Consider the following 21840-nt stretch of genomic DNA (forward strand, 5'->3'; position numbering starts at 1 on the left):
CTCGGGTTCTTCTTGACTCGGTCTCCTCCCTCTCCTCTGTCAGTCGGCCTCGAGGTTCACGGATTGGTCTTAGGGCCTTTCCTGAGCTTTCCTCCTTCGGTCACGCATTTCTGTTCTGGTCTTTTGTAACTTCCCATCTTCTGCTTACCCCGGGTTCTATTTGTTCTGGTTTTAATAAGGTGGGAGCCGAGGTCACTGAAGCTTTTTTAAAAAACAGGCGCGTCCAGAAAGCTATCGTCACTGAGTTAGTTCCACTCACGGCCACCCTCTGGGCAGTAGAACTGCTCCGTACGGAGTGACAGCCTCATCTTGGTCCTGAGAACTGGCTGGTGGATTCGACTTGCTGATCTTCCCGTGTAAACCATGAGGCCACTAGGCCACCTGGATGTCTCTTCCTCCGTACCAGTCCTGACTTAGCAGGCGTTGCATAACTTGAAATACATTGCAGTTTTCCTTGCATTCCGCTTCACATATGTCCCGAATGCCTTTTGGATTTCTCCTGTGATCCGTGGGTTTTCCTAGAGATCTTCCTGTGACGGGGCTCCCCTTTTAGCTTTAGCGTCGCGTGGTGAGGGCGCATACCGTGTGTGGATTGAATGCCTTCACACGTATGGAGACTCGTTTTGTGGCCCAGAATAGGGACTCTCTGGTACCCGCTCCGTCTGGTAGGACGAGAGCATGTTCCGTTACTGGGCAGTCTTGTGCAAAGATAATCAGGCTTTGTGGGTTGATAGGTTGTTCAGATCATCTGACTTTCGGTCCACTTGTTCTAGAAGAAACAAACAAAACCCCAAATTTACTACCATGGAGTTGATGCCGACTCAGTAGTGCTTGAGGGCAGGTTAGAACTGCCCCAGGAAGTTTCTGAGACCAGAACGCAAGAGCCCTATCTTTCTCCCTGGGAGTGGCTCCTGGTTCTGAACCTCTGCCCTTGCATTGAGCAGCCCAGCACGTAAGCACTCCACCACCAGGGTTCCTAGAAGACAGGTGTGTCCCAATGGCCCAAGAGGGCAGCCCGGGAGCTTAGCCTGGGAGAAGACGCAGTGTGCCCACAGACTCCGTGGGCTTCCTGGAGGGGGGCGTGGACCTGCCCTCAGCCCCTTCTGGGTTCTGCCTCCCTGAGAGTCTGAGGTGCGTCCTGGCCCTGCAGTGGGCCTGCAGGTGGGAGCTGGCTGCCGGCAGGCCACCTCTCCCAGGCTTGCTGGCTTGGGTGCCACGATGTGGCTTCCGCCCCAGAGCAACCCCAGGTGACAACTGCCCAGAGGGTCACCTGGGCCTGGATCTCAGGTCCTCTCGTGCAGCCCCGGGGTGGCGGTGTGTGAATGCCCACCCCGTGGTGAGCGTCCGTCCCGTCCCCCGCCCCGCCGCAGGTGGAGAACGCCACGCTGGGCTCGCAGAGCGCCGCGCTGGCTGCGCAGTGCACGCTGCTGCAGCAGCAGCACGCGGCCACCGAGGCGGAGCTGGAGAGCCTGCAGAAGCAGCAGGAGCAGCGGGCGGCGGCCCACGAGGCCCTGCTGCAGGACCACGAGCGCCTGGGCGCCCTGCACGAGCACCAGGCCGCCGAGTTCGAGGCCCTCATCCGCCAGCACAGCGGCCTGAAGACGCTGCACCGCAACCTGGAGCTGGAGCACAAGGAGCTGGCGGAGAGGTGCGCCCGTGGGGTGTGGGTGGGGCGGGCGGGCCCACCCCGGAGAGGTCTGCGCCTGCGCGGAGGCGGAGCCGGCGCTGGGGCGCCCCTTTGGTGGGAGGGTGGGGACAAGAGGAGAGGGGCGAGCTGTCAGGAACGGCGGCGGGGCGCAGGGAGACAGGGCCGAGTTGGACAGGCCGCGGGTATCATCGGAGAGTTTGGGGGTCCCTGGCCGCCCCCGCTTCGTGAAGCCCAGCATCGTCGCCTTCCTGTGGCCTGCCCTTCCTCCCACTTTACGCTCCGAACTAGGAGTCTGGTGTGGGGGGAACTCTCAACCAGCAGTGTGAGGCCTGCCTCGGTCTCCCCAGGCCTCGCCTCTCTGACCAGGTTTCTCTCTTTAACCTCTAAATTCCGGGGCTCTGGGGTGTGTACTAAGTGGACAGGCCACAGGGACCACCGTTCTCCATTCCCTATGGACCCCTGACCCATGCAGCGTCCCGCTGTGGGTCAGTTCACACACAGGCGCAGGGACGGGGCTGCACACTAAGGCAGCCCCACATGCAGTACGTGCAGTAGGTACTCAGAATTGTCTGCGGGGAGGATGGTCCCCCCATCGGGCCATCCCCAGCAGTGCTGCCGGTTTGTGAGTGTCTGAGTGTCGGGGCCAGCTCTAAGTTCCTTTCACTTGACACGGCAGTCAGACGGCGCCCTCGCCCCGTCCCATAGCGGGTATGTACTGAGTGCTGGTGGTGTGCCAGGCTGCTGCCCGAAAGGTGTTGTCACTTGAACCCACCACGCTCTGGGAGAGGCGTGGAAGTGGCTTCTGTGACGATGGCCGCCTTGGACACCCACTAGGACCGCCGTGCGCTGTCCTGTAGGGTCACTGGCAGTGGACGTCGACCAGCAGTGGTGAGTTAGATTTTGGTCCCTCCAGTAGGAGCTTGGAGACCGAAGAGAATTGATATACGTTTGAACCGTGGTACTGGTGAAGAATATTGAAATATTGAAAGGCTGCCAAGAACACACAGATCTGTCTTGGATTAAGGACGGCCAGAGTGCTCCTTAGAGGCAAGGAGGGTGGGACTCTGTCTCACGTCCTTTGGACACGCTGTCAGGAGAGACCAGTCCCTGAGAAGGACACGGCGCTTAAAGGAGAGGGGCAACAAAAAGGCCCTTGACGAGATGGGCGGACACCATAGCCGCCGCCATGGGCTCAAGCCGAAGAACCCTCTTGTGAGGACGGCGCAGGGCTGGGCAGGGCTTTTCCATGGCTCTTAAGGGCACTGACAGTTGTAGCCGACTCGGCACCTAGCCACAGCAGCGGCCGGCCGGCAGTTGTAATGAAACCGTGGTTTAAACCCACCAGCTGCCCTGCGGAAGAAACGTGGGGCTGTCCGCCCCTGTGATGGTGCCCGCTTCGGAAACCCGATGACGCAGTTCTGTCCTGTGGGGCCGCCATGAGTCAGCATTGGGTCAGCAGCTGGGGTTCGTACTGCAGACCCTGGGCTGAGCCGTGTCCCGCATACGAGCTTGCAGCTGGGTGGCTCTTGGGGAGCAGGCGTGGACGCCGTGTTTGTCATGCTTAGACTACTGCCCTATCCAGAGTTGTCCCTGGGTGAGAAAAGTCAGCAGGGCCCTCCCAGATTTCCAGTCCCTCTGCCCGAGTCCAAAGGCCACACAGATAGCAGCCTGGTGGGTCTTGGCTCTTGTCCAATGGCTCCAGTCCAGCCCGTGGTGGCAGTGGAGTCAGAGGCTGGGCGAGGTGGGCAGAGGGGTGCTTGTCCCCTGGGGCACCGGTGATGCTCAGAAGGACAGTCGGAGGTGCCACAGTTAAAGAGGTGCCTTCTGGATGGGAGTGGGGGGGCATATCTGCTGTCAAGGCCTGCTTAATCTCCAAGTTGTAAGGCAGGGGAGGGGGGAATCTTATAGATTGCCCGTGGGCACTGGTGACCCTCTGGCCAGGGCATTGATGACTGGGGAGGAGCACTGGGTGGTCCCCGACAGACAGTCTCTGAGTGAAGGGGTCAGGGTGGAGGAGATGCAGAGTATCCACCGAGCCCACCCCGGCATCCCTGGGACTTGCACAGGCACGGGGCCACCCTGGACACAGCAGTGACGACTGGCCAGCAGGGCTGGAAAAGCAGCCTCAGGCTGGTCAGCACTCTGTCCTTCTCCTCCACTGTCCGCCTGAGTTGGCTGTGCTGTAGACTCAGAGATAGCCACCACACCAGCACCGCAGTTGCCGCTGAGTGGGTCCAGCTCACGGCACGCTGTGTGTGTGTGTGTGTGTGTGTGTGTGTGTGTGTGTTGGGAGCAGATTGCCAGGGCTTTCTTCCGAGGCACCTCTGGGTGGACAGAACCACCCACCACCTGGAGATCAGCCGAGACCTTCACTGTTGGCACCACCTGGGACCGGTCACCTTCGAGCCGGTCCCAGCATGCGGGGACCCCGGCCGTGTAAAGTGGAACGGCTCCGCAGGGCTTCTAAGGCTTGACCTTCCAGCAGCGGATCACCAGGCCTTTCTTTGCGGCACCTCTGGGTGGGTTTAGACCTTCACCCTGTTGGTGAAGCACGGCCTAACTTGCCACCCAAGGGGCACAGCTGCTCACCAGAGTTCCTAGTAGGAGGGACCCAGACCTAAGCCCACCCCTGCTGGGTTCTGGACGTGCATGGGTGTGTGAGAGAGGGGTGAGTGCATGCATGTGAGTGAGTGCACACAGGCTGGCCTCAGACAGCTGCTTGGGGCCAGCTGAGCAGGCCTCTGGCCCCTAGAAGACCCCATAAACAAGTAGAATGGGGTCTCCAAGGTGGGGCGCTGCCTCACTGAGGTGGGTGAGAGGTCTGGGTACCAGGACCACTGTGTGTGTCATGGCTTCGTCCGGCCCTGTCGGTGCCAGGTGACCTGGGCAGGAACGTGTTGTGTCTATAGCTCTCTGAGAGGGTCCAGTGGCTGGGTGCTCTCGGGGTCCGTAGAAGGGAGGGGAGGCTCTCGGAGGGGGGCATTTGAGGAAGAGGAGCGTTCTGAGTGCCTGGGCTGCAGACCCCCTGGCTGGGCCCTGCTGCCTGCAGAGCCTCTCCCACTGCCCCCTCGGCCCGTGCGCCCTGCAGGGACTAGCCCGTGTGTGCATCCCCGCCCAGGCACGGCGACATGCTGAAGCACAGAGCGGAGCTGGAGCAGTTGGAGAAGGTGCTGGCGGCAGAGAGGGAGGCACTGCAGCAGGAGCAGGGTCTGCGGGCCGTGGCGGCAGGCGAGAACCAGAGGCTGCGGGGAGAGCTGGACAGGTGAGCGCAGCCGTGGACGGCCTCCGAGGGGAGACAGGAAGAGCCCGGTCGGGCAGAGGTCAGGTGCTCGGCAGCGGATGGAGAGGTGAGAGAGGCAGGTGGGGTGCTCCTGTAACGATGGTGGCCTAGGAAGCCCCGTGGGGGCAGTTGCACCCTGTCCCATGGACCCTGGCACACAGCCGCCACGGTGGAAGAGCAAGGGCGTCCACCCACAATCCTGTGTCTTGGTTGCACGTTGGGGCTGCTAACCGCAAGGTCAGCAGTTCGAAACCACCAGCCACTCGGGTAGAAATGCAGGACTCTGTTCCCGTTGAGAGTTACGGTCTCCGTGATCCACAGGGCCAGTTCAACCCCATCCTAAAGGGTCACTGTGGGTCGGCATGGGCTCCGTGCCACGGGGCAGGGACGAGGTGACAGGTGACTCTAGACTCTAGCTGGCGGCCCAGGTGTAAGGACCAAGCGCAGGTTCTCCCCTCTCTCCTGTGGGGCGGGGGTGGGGTGGTGGTTTCACCAGCACAGGCTCAGGCTCGCCTGTTCTCTGGAAGGCGGGGCCCTGGCCATCCTGCGTGAATGGATGAGAAGTCGAACTGCCTGGGTGGGGGGTGGTCAAGTCCTGGCTCCTAGACAGGGCAGAGCTAGGTTGTGAGGCCAGGCTGAAGTGCCTCTTGGGGGTTAGCAGCTGAGACCCCCCCCCCCCAGGCCAAGCAGGTAGCATGCAGGTGAACGGGTGTCACCAGGGGCAAGAGGGAGAGCCTGGCCCAGCAGGGTTCCAGGAGCGGGAGTTAGATTTGGAGGAAAGCGATTGGAAGAGGAGAAATGTTCAGGTCCCAAGTTCAAAAACAACAACAAATCAGCAAGGAAGCCCTTGCACAAGCAACACCAGAGTGTGGCAGCAGCGGGCTCTGGGGCTGTATCCAGAGCTGCTTGCCAGGAGGACGGGACCCCAGGCACCTCTTGAACCCCACAGAGCCCAGTCAGACACCTGCCGGGTGGTTCACTCTGTCCAGTTACCGATGAAGGACCTCAGGGCCAAGAGAGGTTGAGCTTTTGCTGGATGCCACACAGCAAGCCACCGCAGCGCTGGGCCAGGGCCGAGGCCATGCCCCTGAGCCCCTGGCCCCCGCTCCCCCCGCAGGGTCAGCTTCCTGCACCACCAGCTGAAGGGCGAATATGAGGAGCTGCACGCCCACACCAAGGAGCTGAAGACCTCGCTGAACAGCTCGCAGCTGGAGCTGAACCGCTGGCAGGCCCGCTTCGACGAGCTCCGGGAGCAGCACCAGACCATGGACATCTCGCTGACCAAGCTGGACAACCATTGTGAGGTGAGGCGTGCGGGGACATGCTAGAGGGTGTATGGCGAGGGACGGTGCCGTGGGCACGCTGGGTGCTACATGGGCGCCGCCTGCTCGGTGCATCTGTGCCCTCAGCCACCGTCTGAAAGCTCGGTCACTGTGCTGTTCTGGGCTCTGCCCCACCCGTGAGGTGGCCGACTCGGCTCAGGACCTGAGTTGCCAAGTCAGCCGTGACCCCAGAGCCCCCAGCTGTCCTCTGTTGGGCGGTCCTGCAGCCACGGAGCCGTGTTCTCGAGCAGCTGGGCTTCTTAGATGAAGTCAGGCCAGGTCTCGTTCTCACCTCCGAGACCCCTGCTTTTGACTGCGGACCACCACCTCAAGCAGCTTTGCCCTGAGGGCCTCGTGGAAGCCCCGTGGGGCATCACCAGGGAGGAAGCTTAGGCCTAGGGTGCTGAGTGATTTTTCCAGCAGCCCCCCACTCAGGTGGGGAGTGTGCGTGTTTTGGAGGGTGGGTATGCAGGGCCGAGGCAAAGGTGTCTGTTGGGACTCCCAGAAGGCTCTGCACCCAGCAGGTGGGTACGTCCGGGTGTCTGAGGGGAGGCTATGGGCAAGAGCAGGCATCTGCTATGGTTTCGACACGTAGGGTGGGGGCAGTTTCAGGGGGAAGGATGATGTGAGCAGAAATGGGGGTGGGTGGGATGTGGCAGAGATCACCCGTGATTTAAGCAAACCGGCAAGGGGCCGGGGCAGGACAATGACGCGGAAGACAGCGTCAACCAAACCCCAGGCCGTGAGTACCCAGGAGGGGGCTCAGCTGGAAGGGGAGGGGTGGGGAGGGCCCGTTTCCTCCACTCTCACTCTCTCGGGGCGCCTGTTTGTCCCAGAGGAGACCTGTTTGATGGTGGCACGCCAAGGTCTAATGGGGCAGAAGAGCAGCAGTGCACGCCCGCTAGGCCCGGGGCCTCTCCAGAGGTCTTGCCGGCTCTTTGATGGCAGGCGGGCCTCGCATCCAAGTCCACCAATCGAAACGTGTCTGCTACCCAAACCATAGCACTTAACATCGCTCCTGGAAGCACCGTGTATGCAAAGGTCGCCTGCCGGCCGCTGCTGGTTTCAAACCACTGACTTGGCAGTGAGCGGTTGGCGAAATACAGCCCAGGAGCCAAACCCAGCCCTCAGCCGGCTTTTTGCAGCTCACACCGAGAATGGTTTTGTCTGCCCTGGGGGCTGGGGTCACACCAGCTCTAGTTTGTGGCGGGTGAACATTGCACAAATCCATTTGCTGGTGCCCAGAACTAAAGCTTTCTCAGCAGCCCCTCCCGCCGGCGCATCAACAGGCTCTCTCAGGCTGTCTCTGAGTGACTGCAGCAGGTGGTGTCGCTGTGCAGAGACAGGGCCTTTTATCCTGGGAGGCCAGAAATAGGACACCCTGGCTCGCTCCAGAAAACATGTACGCAGCCTCTTCTCCCCCCCTCTTCCTTTCCCCCACCCCCCACCTTCTAGAGCACACCTGTGCTGTAATGTTTGGAAACCACATAGGTAAGGTCTGGTTTCCTAGTTGCTACATCTCAGACATGGAAAGAGACCGGTGAAATTACTTTGAATGCTTCGTTTAAACAGAGCCCTGGTGGCTTAGTGGTTACACGTCGTGCTGAGATCCAAAGGTCAGCAGTTCTAAACCTCCAGCTGCTCCTTGGGAGAACGATGGGGCTTTCTACTCCCGTAAACAGTGACCGTCTCAGAAACCCACAGGGGCAGTTCCTCTCTGCCCTGCAGGGTTGCTGTGAGTTGGCATCAACTCGGTGGCAGGGAGTTTGGCTTTTTGGTTTGAGGCAGGGCCTACCTCCTCTTTTCTAGAAACGCACATGCCTCCACAGCCTCCTTGGCCATGGGAAGCTCTGGGCTGTGCCCCTAGTCCAGGATAGCGTGTCGGCCTCTGCTCTTGCAGACCATTCCAGCAACAACCCCCATCCCTGGGAAGGAGGCGCCAGTGTTACCTATTTTGGAAACACGGATTTCAACTGTTTCACCTAAAATGCCACGTCGACATGTAATCTGTAAAAGCTCCTCCACAAGACCCGTGACTGTTAGCCCCTCGCCCTTCCGGGCCCCTAACTGGGGTGGGGGCGGGCCACTTGGCTGGACTCCTTAAGCAGCACTGGGTGTTGGGGCGCATCCTGGCAGCCCGAGCTGGCCACACAGTGACAGGGAGCACCCGTGGGCCGCACAGTCCAAACCCTTGTGGTCCAGGGCCGGCTGTAAGTTATACGCTGGTTTCCGACTGTGCGGGAGTCGGCATCACTGATCCCCGTGTTGCATTGCTCAGAGGTCCGGTGCTTCTGCGTGGAGACCAGCGGCGCCGAGAGCGCTCGCTCAGTCACCACACATCACCAGGGCTGCCCCGCCGGGCGGTGGCTCTGCAGAGGGCGCGCTGGCTGGGCTTGTCCTTCCTAGGCCTGGGCGTGGGATTGTGCCGTCCCAGCGCCTCTGTTGGTCTCTCGCAGCTGCTCTCCCGACTCAAGAGGAACCTGGAGGAAGAGAACCACCACCTCCTGAGCCAGATCCAGCTGCTGAGCCAGCAGAACCGGCTGCTCCTGGAGAGGAGCATGGAGAGCAAGGAGCAGTACCACGAGGAGCAGAAGCAGTACATGTGAGGGCCGCGCCCGCTGCGGGGTGGGCGGTCCCGGCCCCCAGCTCTGTGGAGGGAGGGCCCGGCTCCCCTGCCCGTGACTGGGCGAAGAGCAGCCTGATAGACCGTGGCCGTCCCAGGACCGGGGCACAGACCACCTCCCAACCTCCGCTCTCTGGGCTTCCCGGATGGTTCTCCATCTCTGGGACGGGAGCTTGTGTGTGCTTTCCAAAGCCCCCCCCAAAGCTCCTGCAGCAGTGCTGACACAGGTCTCCGAGGGAGGCCGCAGTCCAAGCCAAAGTGTTCGAGTGGGGCTCAGTGCCCCAGGGGGCAGTCTCTGCTGTGTTGCGCTTGCCCTCATTGGGCTGCAGTCTGCACGGTCAGCAGCTGGAACCACCAGCTGCTCCACCAGAGCAAACCCGGGCTTTCTACTCCCGTAAATAGTTGCCGTCCCAGAATCCCAAGAGGCAGGCCTACCTTGTCCTATAGGGTCGTGTGAGTCGACACCAATGGCGTGTGTGTGTGTGTGTGGTGATCCCCTTGTCTTTTAGAATGGTAGGTACCGAAGACAACATATATGTGCATATATTTGCATGTACATGTGAGCGTGTTTGAGGTCAGTGTTTACACAGCACGTCAGATGCCCTGCTCGGCAAGGTGTCCACGTATGGTTCTGTGACATGGGCCAAAGTCCCTGCAGCGGGCCAGCCCTCCGTCCGTCTCCACCTGCCAGACTGAATGTGGCTGGAAAGTTCTTGGGCTCCCAAGCCCGAGTCTTCCGTTGGTTCGATCCCATAGCCCACAATATGGCCAGACCTCGGGCACTCTAGCAAGCACCTCCCCGCCCGGGACCCGTCTCCAGTGCTCCCGGCCACATCTTCCCAGCCCGATGACTCCGAGGGTCAGCGTACCATCCTGTGGGAATCCCGTCCAACTTCGGGCCCACTGGGCCAGCCAGGAAACTCCTGGGGCCGGCCCCTGTGTTTGATTGGCGAGCAGACCGAGGGTTGATTTCTTTGTGTTGTCTCCACTCTGCTCTGCTCCCAGAGACAAACTCAACGCCTTGCGGAGACACAAGGAAAAACTGGAAGAGAAAATCATGGACCAGTACAAATTCTATGATCCGGCCCCAAAGAAGTGAGTGACTTCCCCTTGGGAGTGCCAGCCCTGGCTGGAGAAGCACCTAGGTGGGAGGAGGGTGACCTGGGGTCCCGCAGCAGTGTCCTTGGGGGCCCCCCTGCACCATCCACTGCGCACCAGCGCTTTCTATCTGCAGGCCACTCCAGGCGCCTCGCCGTGACCCCCTCTCAGCGGGTCCAGAGAGAGGTCGCCAGTGCCAGCTGGCCTCGATCCTCGAAGAGGCCCGGCTTAGTTCAGCCACGAACCCCAATGGGGATAGCACCCTGGGGGTCAGGAAGGCAGAGTGGAGGGGCTTCCTGGTCAGATGTTTGTCATGACATAAGGCAACCAGGTGCCTGTTTGGGGAGGGGGTGCGGGGGTGGGATGCATGGGTCAGCACCCTGAATCTTCCAGCACAGGAGCCTGGGGCCCATCCTGAACTCCTCTGGCTTTGCTGGGCCCTGGGACGGCTCCAGCCTCACGTGCTTGTCCCCAGGCAGTGACCAGCCAGTGTCTCTGGGACCGGCTCATTCCCGGCAGACTGCTCTCCAGCAGGGCCTTCCCTTGTCCCAGGCCCTGAACGCAGCCTGCCCTTCAGCCAAGGAGCTCAGCAAACCAGCTGGGGCTCACCTTTGAGGCCACAGAGACATCGGACTTTCCAAAGGCAGTGGGTGGGGCCTCGTGTAAGACTCACTCGAGGCTGTTTTGTTCAGTCGGGATGGCGACCCGGGCGCAGTGCCATGTCCCAGCAGCATGCTCCCTCTTGGCTGGCTGCTGCTCTGCCCAGATCCGCTGGGTCCTGTGACCTAGCTCCTCCCCTGGCCCTGATTCCTCTGGTCAGAGGTGAGCAGCTCTGGAAGCAGCTCCTGACAGCAGGGCATTTGGACAGTCAGCTGGGCTCTGCAGGTGTGGGTCTCCGCCCTGTGCCTGCCTCTGCCTGCAGGCGCCGGGCTGAGGCCACTGCCAACACGCTGGCCGTGGGGAGGGTGCTGGACAGCCAGCTCCCCAGACCGAGCTAGCCCGAGCCCACCAGGGTCCTCCTAACCTGCTCCCCTCACAGGAAAAACCACTGGATTGGAGCCAGAGCCTTAGTCAGACTCATCAAACCAAAGAAGGAGGCGTCACGAGAGCGGCTGAAATCCGGCACAGACGGCCCGGCCTGGCAGCCCGAGACCTCCGACCCGGCCGCGTCGCAGCCTCTCAGGTCGCCGCCGGAGACCCCCGAGATTGCCCCGGTGGGGCCCAGCGGTACCGAAGTGCAAGACGCCCCCAACGGGCCCGTGGGGAGAGGTAGGGGCTGCAGGGGGTTCTCAGAGCTGGTGCTTGCCCAGGAGCACGGTGTGTGTGCACAGACAGGTGGGGGTGCGGTGGTGCACAATGTGGGAGAATGGAGTGTGTGCACACTGATGTGGAGGGTGTGTACGGAGGCATGGAGGGTGGGTGCCTATACATGGACATGAAGGGAATGTATATTCTTGTGTGTGTGTGCGGTATGTGAGGGTAGCTCTGATTACTTGTGTGTACAGCCACATGGAGGCGCTGTGGGGTGTATGTCCGTGTGCATGTGTGGAAACATGGGGAGTTGTTTGTGGGTCTGCACGAGTGGATGTGTGTGTGAACGTTGAATGGTGTGTGCATTTGCATGTGTCTTTAAGGACGTGTGTTGATTTGTGGGTGAACGTGGGTGGGTATGTGTAGTTGCATGGTGTGTGGGAATGGAGAGGGGTGTGTGTGCACACAGGGTATGTCTATGTGGGAACAGGGGTGCGTGTATGAGAAGGTGGAGGGTTTGTGTAGACACATATGGGACTTGTGTGTGAGGATGTGTGTATGAGGGGAATATGGGGGGTGTATGAAAAGGCATGTGTATTTTTAGGTGTGTGTTCACTAAAGGCATGTGTATTTCCGTGCATGTGAACAGAGTGGGCATGTATGTGGGAACATGGGTGCTGCGTGTTCCTATGAACCTGGAGGCCATGCATGTTGGCCTCCGACTTTGGTAAGCATGCTACTGACCAGCAGCGAGTAGAGGTTGGGCCTGTGGCGCTTTGGCCCGGGGATGGTTTGGCTAGTTTCACAGGAAGTATCGCTCACCGTGTGGACGGGTAGGTACGTAAAATCCCGAGTGGCGACCTCGCGGCACCGTGGCGGCCAGGCCGAGACTCCGTATTCCCTCCTTGTGATCCCCGGTCACTAGGTGCCTGGTGGTCCAAAGGTCTTCCTTCCGGAAGACCTTGTGCGGTTCTGCCATGGTGTCTTATGCTTTGAAAGTCGGCATGGGTCTTCTCCCCGGCCTGGGCTGCCTGCTGTGCCACCAGCCCGGACAGTTGGCCTTTCACGGCGGTCTCTCCTTCGGGGCTTCCCAGAGGCTCTGAGACATGGAGTTCCTTTGTGTTGCACTCTTTCATCCAAGTACCACAGGACAGTTTGGATCTCCAGAGAGGAGACTCCAATCGTCAGACAAGGCTTCCTCGGGGAGGATCTTTCCAGGTCGGTCCTCCCGCTGAAGGAGGCAGGTTTCTGTGCCTGCTCACGAGAGGGCAGAGGAGCACGCGCACCGGCGGGCGGTTTGCCACGGTGCCACCCGGACCGGTGTGAGCACCAGTGACTGTGAAAGGTGTCCTAACCCCAGAGGCGTTGAGGGTGGGGGCCGGGTGTGCTGGGGCACTGCTCAGACACAGCTGCTCCCCTAAACGCTGTCTGACTTCCAGCTTTTGTCTGAAAGACCCGTTCCCGATGCTGTGTCAAGCCTGCGTCGTGCCTCGTGGTGGGCCCCGTTTGGGGGAAGGCCACCAGGACTTTGAGAAACGCAGGCCTGCCCTTCCGACCCTTGGGCTCTGTCCAGCTCCCCAGGACAGCGCCAGGCCGTCTTCTGAGTAGGATGTGCCGAGCCTTTGTGGGGTCATAGTCACTCCCCAAGTAGCTGCTATGCCATTTTCAAATGCAAATGGGGAACGTTCACATACACATATGGTGTCTGGGGGCCAATGCCCGTACCCCGTTTTTCGCTGGGGGAAAGGCTAGGTAGAGGCTCCCGCGGCGTGGTGGTTGCCTCTCTGCCGGGGCTCCGGTCGCCTCGGGTTTTCATCTGAGCTGCTGTGTGATGTTCTGATAACCATCATCTCAACTTTCTTGAAAAGTTGAACCTAAAAGCTCCGTTCTGGCAGGAAGATTCCGACTCACAGCAGCCCTGTGGACTTCCAGAACCCTGGCCTTTCCGTTTGCTGGGCTGCTGGCAGGTGGACCCTGCCTGTAACAATCAACCTCGTCGTCCTGTTGGGAAAACCTCTGTGGGGGGGGGGAAACCGACCCGCAGTGGAACTGCCCCTCGAGTGAGCAGACAAATACACAGCCTCCCTGCTGTCACGTGGATGTTGGTGCCGAGCCACGCGTAGGCCAGCAGCACGGGGGAGGCGGGGTGGGGTGGGGGCATCTCTGAGGCTGTAACTCTTTCGAAAGCCGAGCCTCCTTCCCTGGAGTGAAGCAGGTCTGTGACAGTTGGTGATAGCTGTGACCACTCGTGGGTGGACAGCCCTGAGCGATTTCCAGGCTCCTCCTGTCTGCATGTGGGGATCGGTCGTGAGCCCCTTCACCGGTCAGAGCGCAGTTCCCGAAGGTGGAACCCTTGCCGCAAAGATCATGGTGGCGTTGGGGTCCTTGAGGAAGCAAGCATGCCACTGGACCTGGCCCGGGCCTGCCCCTGGGACTCTGGCACTGAAGAGAGTGGCCCCTGGCTGTAGGGTGAAGCAGCCCTGCTGGCAGTGCAACAGCTAAGGAGCCACACGGTCTGCTATGCTCAGCCAGCCAGCGGCTCTCCTGTGCTCTGCTCCCCGAGATTACGACCTGGGGAAGTTTCCGGGCAGTGCAGCCCGCCACATGGGGGCGGGATGGGCTGGGATGGACAGCAGCCCCATTGGCTCAGGCACTGGCTGCCGGCCACGAGGCCGGAGCTTCAAGCTCACCAGCCGTGCCAAGGGAGAAGGATGGGCAGTTGGCTTCCAGAAACCCCAGGGGCAGTTCTCTGACTCCAGCTGTCCTGGACTCAAAAACAGTGGGTTTTAAGCAGCTCTTCAGGAGAAAGACGAGGCTCTCAGCTCTCATAAGGAGTTCTGGTCTGGGAAAGGCCCAAGGGCAGTTCTGCCCTGTCCTGGAGGGTCACCCTGGCTGTGTTTGTGTGAGCAGGGACAGGGTGGGACCCTGGCCACCAGGTGGTGCTGCGGGAGAAGAAAGGACGGGTGTGGGCGGCGGCATCCTCACTGCGCCTGTCATTCACTGGATTCTGTTTTTTCTCTCCTCTCTCGGCTTATCCGGGTGATTACACTCTAGCATCTCCACGCAAAAAGAGCCCCTTTTTGAGAAGCAAAAGCAAAGACAAAGACAAGCCTGCAGTCAGCCACCCGGCCCTCTCTAAACGCCTGCGCTTCTGGTCCTCCTCCGACAGCCCCCCCTCCCCGCACGAGCCTGTCTGTTTCTCAGCCATTGGAGATTTCTGACCCTTGCCTGTGTCCTGTGCCCTCCATCCTCTGTCCCCCTCCATCTCTGAACTTCATCAACAAAACAGTACCTAAAGGCCGCCTGACTGACCACCTGTCTGGGTCCTCACCCCCGCCCCCACTCCTGGCCGAGCCCAGAGTAGCCCACGTGGATTCCGAGTCCCCAGTGGAAGACCAGTTGCCAGCCCCTCTGGAGCGTCCTTCGGCATTGCTCAATCTTAGGGGCGCTTCGGCACACGCGTGCCCACGCGCGGGCCCCCCTGGGGCCAGGATGCCGTACGCAGTAAGTCTCGCGGCCGCGCACCTCCATGTGCTTGCATCTCGAGTGGCCCGGCCAGCTGTTGTCTCCTGTGCGTCCAGGCCTTTGTGCTTCGGCCGGGGGCGGTCGTCCCGTGGCTGCCACTTGCGCCTCTGTCCCCGTTAGAGCACTGAACTGTTGGCTTCTGCTCACCAGGCCCCGCGTGGCCGTGGTCTGTGTTGGGGAGACCCATCGCCTAGCTCGAGACCTTGAAAAATCCGACGAGTGGGGGCTGGAGCTGGTGCTGTGCCAGGGGCAGTCGCACTGGAGTGTCTCGGCGGTGCCGGCATCGTCTGAAACCTGGGGGCTGAGAGGGACGCCGTAGTGGACAGACGGACGTCCCTGCCGGCATCACTGGTCAGCAGAGGCCTTTAGCTACTGCCTCTCCAGCCTTTCTGGTCCATCTGCATGGTCCTTGCCACGTCCCTGTGCCACGTGTCTGATCGCACACACCCCTCCTTGAAACCATGCTGTCTTCCCGGGCCTTCGTCACCACCAGCACTGCCCCAGGCAGGGGCCTCCTAGGGGTGGGGTGTGTGCAGATGGCTGCTGACCTAAAAGGTTGGTGGGTTGAGGCCACCCCGAGGTGCTTCGGAAGAAAGGCCCGGTGATATCGTTCTGGAAGGCCGGCCCCTGCACAGCCCCTGGGCACAGTTCTACCCTGACACACATGGGCTGACCTCGAGGGCATCTGGCACTGGTAGTTGGTGGGAACCCACGGCACCCTGAAAACAAGGTAACTGTGGGCCAGCCCAGGAGCCCCGCCCCCTCTGGGCGGCCATGAGCCGGGCCCTCCGTCCTCCGTGTCCTGAGTCTGCTGTCTGTTCTCGTGCCTCGTGCTTCCCTGCCGTGTGTGCCAACTGTCCATGCATCGCCCTTCCACCCCCACCCTGCCTGCTGAGTCCTTGTGGGGCTTTCTGCCCGCGTTAGATTTGGACCTTGCTTCTCACCGGGGTTATGTACCGCAGGGCAAGATGCGGGCGCTTCAGATTGTGCCCCGAGCCCACACTGCAGGCTCCGTCCATGGGAGGGCGGGACCGCAGGCCAGGGTGGCCACATTGGGTCTTGGGCCCTGGGGTGCCCGGGACAGGACATTCTGCAAAACCCATGGGAGCTTGGTCCTCCTCGTCTTGTGACGGGAGACCCTGCACCCTCTCCCTCCGGGTAACGGGCATGGTGGCTTGTGCTCTGAAACCATCCAGTTTCACTCCGGCCAGAGCACGTGCCCACGGTAGGAAATCCAGACAATGCCGGGAGTACATGGTACGGACCTGCCTGCAGTCAGTTTTACCAGCGAGAGATTTTGTCCCATGCTTTCTAAGGAAAACACCGTTAGGTTGGCGATAAGCTTCTTTTTGAAATCGTAAGGGGAGCCAGCCGGCAGGACGCACATCCTGGGCCTCTGTAGCTGCCGGCCCCTCTTCCTTTTTAGATTTTACTGTTGGTGGTGATTGCACCACGACCGCACAGACACCGAGAGAGCCTTTTCCACGCACGTGTTGTGTGGCGTTGGCTACGTGCCACGCTCACCCTCCTGACTGTTCCTGCCCCAGGAGCACCAGCTGGTGCCCTCTGAGGTGCTTGTTAGACCTTTCTAGTTGCCGCTGTCCATGGGATTCCCTGGAGATCGGCCCCAGAGCTCGGCGCTCAGGCAGCCATTCCCTTTTAGCTAAGACAAACTCCTGCAAAGACCTCGGGGGCTGTGGTTTTCCCTTTGAGGTTTCAGGATGACCTCTGGGCTGTAGCTTCAGAGGTTTCCCCAGCCTCTGGCGCCAGAAAGGCTAGCGTCCAGGAGAAACGTGACATTCTGTTCTGCCCTTCCTATTGCTTGTGGTCAGGGCTCTAGTGTGTAATCGCTGATCGAAATGCTCAGTCACAGGGTTGGAGCATCTGTGTGGCTCGTGTTTGGGGCTTCCTGGAGGCCACCCCACCCTCCAGCCCCTTAGTTTTCTCTTAGCCTTTCATGGCTACAGTGTGAGCCGATTGTCAATCCCGCAGTCGGCCTCTGGGCCTCTCCCGGCCAGGTCCCCTCCCGTCCCAGCTGCCGCCCAGCTTCTGTCCTTTGATGTGTGCGCCCTTCTGCCCCACGTCCAGGCTGTGGATGGCGGCCCAGCTGGGGACCAGGGTCTCGTGGCTTCATTTCTCCACGCTCGTTTCTCACCCAGGCCCGGGGGACCCTAAAGCAAAGCGAGGGTCCCCCCACGGAGGCAGCCTGGACCGCCCAGACGCGACCTCCGACCCCGCTGTGAAGTCCTGCTCCTGGGAGCTGAATGCTCGCACCTCTGCAGCCGTCCCTTCCAGCTCCACGCCCATCGCCCGGCACCCAAACCGAACCGAGAGTAAGTCCCGGACCCCTCCTAGAGCCTAGGAGGTGAGCCCTGCAGCTGGGGCCCTTCCTAAAGACCTAGGCTGTCAGAGGCAGGAGAGGCTGCTTTCCCTCCAACATGGGCAGTAAGCGCAGAGTGGGGAGGTGCCGGACAGGCTCGGACATCGAATGGACTTGGGTTCCAGACTCAGCCCTGCCAGAGAACGTCAGCAGACAGCCACGGGCCCTCCGCTCCCCAGGGCCGCCTCCAACACTGGCTGGGCCCCAGGCCCATGTCACGACAGAAGCGCAGTGGAAACTTGGGGCTGACCTGGGGGGGCAGGGGGTTGGCAGACCCTACCCACAGCCCCCTCCTGAGCCCAGGTACCCGGCACGGGACTCCCGGTGGCCGTTCCTCACCAGGCCTCTTCCCTGCAGGCTTTCACTCCAACGACGCCCTGTGTGAGCCGTCCCTGGAGCTGGACCTCGCCGCCCACCGGCAGTGCGGTGAGAGGTTGCACGCGGGGCCTTGCGCCTAGGGCAAGAGCGTAATTCATACCCCACCCCCACCTCCGACAGAGGCCCTTCACACCGAGACCCATGCGGAAGTCCAGCGTCTGAAGGGATCCAAGTGGGCGGGTGGGGTAATAGCGTGGTTGAATACGGTACACTGGCGGTTGAAGTGGGACCGGGCAAGGTCCCCAAGCCCTCTGATCTCCTCCTGCTTACGCACCCCTGAAACCAAAACTCAACCCAGCCAGCTCCAAGTCTCAGTGCCGGGGAGAACTTCTCCCCGGGGCTCCCAGGGCCGTGATGCTGACGGAAACCTGCTGCCTCCGAGCCACGGGTGGGTTAGCAGCCGAGCACTTCACCATTGTGCCACCAGGGGCGCCATCTCACACAACCCCCCTTGCCACTGCGTCACCCCCCACCCAGCTCCGACTCGCCCCCCAGGGTCTGCCTGTGCTGGTGGCCTGCGCTGGGAGGTGGTCTCTGGAAGGCAGGCTCCTCGTGGGCCTCACGTTGTCTCAGCTGCACAGGGCTGCTCCAGTGCAGAAATTCCAGGCTTACCTCGAAGTTATACCTGCCCTCTCAGAAGTGAAGAGCTGCTCTCTATTCTCACGGTTTTGAAATTTAAAAACCCTTTAAGAACGGGAAAACAGCTTGTTTTTAAAAAAGGAAGGAAAACCCAGAATGTTGACTGTTTTTGTTTGTTTGCTTGTTTGCTTTGTCTCCCTACAACATTCTCATTTAAGTAAGATCTGTCTGCACATAAGCCCGTAGCAGGCTAATGCTGCAGGAAGTCGTGGGGCTGACAAGAAAACGACAACTCAAAACCCACCGTAGAGCAGTCACGCGATTTGAGTGAAAAATACCATCTGTGGGTCCCGTGTACTTTTGCAGTGGGTAACACTAAATGTAGGGACGAGTGCGATTGCTGACCCCAGCGGCCGCCTGTAAGTGGCAGTGCCCTTCCTGCAGGGCGAGGCAGAGACTCCCCGCCTTTGTGAGTCAAACCAGGCTCTGAACAGAAACAGCGACCCAGGAGCCCTTGCACCTTTGCACCGAAGGGAGGGTACGGAGCAGAGGGCTTCTTTGAACCGCCAACCTGTTGGTTTCTCGCCCAGTGCTTAACCATATGTACCACCACAGCCTGGACTTGCTGAGCCTTCAAACCTAACAGAAGGCAGTAACAGGGTAGGGCTAGTGGTTAGGCTGTCGATAGCCACCTTTATGCTCATCCGGGGCTCAGCGGAGGAACCGGGGTTCCTTAAATGAGGAGTCATCCTCGTAGGCATAGATGGGGAACATCACAATGTTTGTGGGGAACTGGACTGGACAGGTAATGGGATTTCCCACGAACTTCTTGAAGCCCCTCCTGGAGACCACCCCATCGGGGCACTTGCCTTGACTGTGCGCGTGCTGGCTGCGTTGCATGATTTTCCCGATTCGGTGGGTTTGAGCTGGGGCCGGTCTGTCACCGGCCCTTCACTGAGTTGAACCCTGTCGCCTCCTGCAGCGTCCCGGCCAGGCAGCTTAGAGAGCAGCAGGAACACATCCAGCACCAGCTCGCCTCTGAGCCTGAAAGGTAAGTCCCTCCCGCCCGAAGCCGGCTGGCGTCTCCCCACCGTGTCTCCCCCACTGTGTCTCCCCACCGTGTCTCCCCCAGGGCTCTCGGGAAGAGACTTCATTTGAGTTCCCAGCCGTGATCTCCTCGAGTAGCCCGTTGTCCCTCTTCTCTTCCCCGGGCCCGCGCCGTGTTAGGCAGTGTGACGTTGCCCTTCGCTCTGGAAGGGAAGGTGCTTGGTTCCGTGGCTGTCTCTCTCCTTCCTTTTCCTGATGTGGGCACGCTCGTGGACCGTGTTCAAGTTCACTGCTGTGTTTTCTCCCCGTGGACATGCCGGCTCCTCATCGCCGTGGCTCCGTGCCGGTTACCTCTGCGCCTGTCGCCTCCCTGTGGGTTGGTCGGGAGCCCTGGGGGGGTGGGGGGACAGCTCTGTCTGCTCTGGACGGCCGCTGTGAGTCCGCATGGGCGTGATGGCCTTGGGTTCGGTCTTTGCTTTTGGAGGTTCATTGTTCATGCCTGTCGTCTGCCTCATCTCTGTAGCCTCTGACCTGTGACACAGGTAGGAAGATGTTTTCTGTGGTGAGGCCAAGGCCTGGTTGGCTCCGGAGTCTGGTCCTCTTTCCACCCTTGCTCGACAGTGCAGCTGTGGCGCTGCTCCTCTTGCCGTCCTGTGAGTCTCGGTGAGAACCAGACACGGGCTCTGAGGCCGTCGGGGACAGAGTAGAGGCGCATACGCCGGCAGGTGGCCCGCTCCTTCGCCTTTGCCGTGCCCGTGGAGTCCTTCGGCTGGCACTGACCTCGGTGTGGGTTCTGTTTTGGCTGGGGCCCCCTCAGTGCGCGGCCGGTTGCCAGCTCCGCCAGGGTCATCCTTGGTTCAGGAGACAGCCGGGTCTCCTCCTCCTCCTCTCCCATTGCAGCCAGGCTCCGCCCTGTATGTTTGGCCCGTGCTGTGTGGGAGAGGGATTCCAACGTACCCCACAGTGTCGCTGCTGCTAGCAGATGTCCAGCTGGCCCCCAACTCGTGGTGACCCACAGTCAGTTGCAGAGTGGCCCATTGGCTGACTTTGGAAGCCCGTCCCCGGCCTGCCGTGCTAGTCGGCGTTAGGAGACTGCTGAGACCCGCTGCCCACACTGGCAGATGGGAGGTGACGGCAGCAGGAGCCGCAGTGACAGAATCAACCCCGAGCCGCCCGCACGGAAGGTGGGGGTCCTCTCCCGGGGGAGACCCTTCGTGAGGGGGACCCAGGCTGTTCCTGCCCCAGGGGTAGAGGGGGCATTCTCTCCCCCTTCTCCCAGCACAGGTGTCTCCCTGGGGCACAGGAGCTGGTGGAGTGTGTTGCCTCTGTTTCCCCAGGGTCTTTAGCCTTTTGTCCGGGGGTGGGTGTGGGGAGGAGCCCAGAGAGGTCCTTGAGCAAACCCCACAGGGGGCCTGTCCTCTCTGCCAGGCCTGTGGGGGGACCACCGTGGGGACTTTCTCCTGCCTCCTGGGGAGAGAACCTGCCCGCCGCTGCTCCCTGCTTCTGTCTTCAGCCTTCAGCGGCCAGTGGTTCAAAAGGATGGTTGAGCTTGTGCTCAACAGCCTGCATGGTTCCCAGCACTTCATCTGCCCCTGGGAGCCAGTCCCGGTGCCCTGGGAGCCTGGGAGGGGTCGTCTGTGCTCGGATTCCAGGCTGTGACCTGTGACCTCAGCTCTCCCCCAGGCTTGGGAGAGTTATCGAGGAACAACCTCTCCTGCTTGTTTCCGTCAGCGACTGACCGGCCCTGCCCTGTGTATCACAGGTGGGCCGCACCCAGTCGGAATCGGGTACCTGGCAGTGCGGTTGGTTTTTGAGTTGGTTCCCCAGCAGGGGGGCAGGCAGACGCCGCCCCACCGCCCGACGTGTCCTGTCTCTGTCCTTGCTTCTGGTCTCCCTGCCGCACCTCGGGGCAAAGGGGAGGCTGCCTGTCCTGTGGGAATTTCCAGCCCCTGTCCTGGAGGCTCTCCACAGTCGGACTGGACTCAGGCAGTCGATGTGGTTTCTGTCCCTTCCCCTTTTTCTTTGGTTGGGTCTTGCCACGTACAGACCCTCTCCCTCAAGATTGTAGACTCCGTGGCGGCAGGACTGTCCCCTTTGCGTCCACTTGGCCGGCTCCTGGAACGGCCCTTCGCCTGCCCAAGGCCCTACCCACTGCCATCCTGTCGGCTCCCGCTCATAGTTGACACTCCCCGCCCCCCAGCGTGGGTGCTAAGAAACTGCTCGTACTAAAGCAGTGGCTCTCAACCTTCCTAACGCCGCGACCCCGTAATACAGCTCCTCACAGTGGTGGTGACCCCCAACCATACAAGTATTTTCACTGCTATTTCCTGTCATTTTGCTACTGTTATGAATCAGGTGACCCCTGTGAAAGGGGTTGAGACCCACAGGTTGAGAACTGCCGCTCTAATGAGTGAGTGCCGCCCTGCCCGCAGCGACACCCAGGTGGCGGTTAGGTGTGGGGACTGGGTTGCCACCTCATCAGAACACTGCCCAGTCGTCCCTGTGCTGCCTGCGCAGTGGCGGGACCATGCCATCGTGGGACTTTTGCTTTGAACCGTCACAGTAGAAGTCTGAAGGGCTCCCACAGGCTTCCTAGCATGCAGAGTCCCAGCCCAGAGGGTCCTGTCCGGGGCCACCCATGGATCTGGGTGGGCCAGAGCACCTGGGCTCCAGGGAGTTGGGGAGACTGATGGGAGCTGTTGTGTGTCC

General features: G+C 60.9%; 1 protein-coding gene across 1 annotated transcript in view; it reads left to right on the plus strand.

The window, feature by feature from the left end:
- Positions 1 to 21840, plus strand: part of CCDC88C (coiled-coil domain containing 88C) — a 126910-nt gene that overhangs the window by 101948 nt on the left and 3122 nt on the right. Inside the window, exons 19-27 of the mRNA XM_045288124.1 lie at positions 1371 to 1648; positions 4767 to 4910; positions 6046 to 6232; positions 8707 to 8852; positions 9879 to 9968; positions 11011 to 11240; positions 16907 to 17080; positions 17485 to 17553; positions 19067 to 19203. Coding sequence (XP_045144059.1) covers positions 1371 to 1648; positions 4767 to 4910; positions 6046 to 6232; positions 8707 to 8852; positions 9879 to 9968; positions 11011 to 11240; positions 16907 to 17080; positions 17485 to 17553; positions 19067 to 19203 — 1455 coding nt within the window. The remainder of the gene's footprint in view (positions 1 to 1370; positions 1649 to 4766; positions 4911 to 6045; positions 6233 to 8706; positions 8853 to 9878; positions 9969 to 11010; positions 11241 to 16906; positions 17081 to 17484; positions 17554 to 19066; positions 19204 to 21840) is intronic.

The sequence above is a fragment of the Echinops telfairi genome, unplaced genomic scaffold, assembly GCF_000313985.2.
Source record: "Echinops telfairi isolate 266 unplaced genomic scaffold, ASM31398v2 ScPeMD7_18;HRSCAF=68, whole genome shotgun sequence".
Lineage (NCBI taxonomy): Eukaryota > Metazoa > Chordata > Mammalia > Afrosoricida > Tenrecidae > Echinops > Echinops telfairi.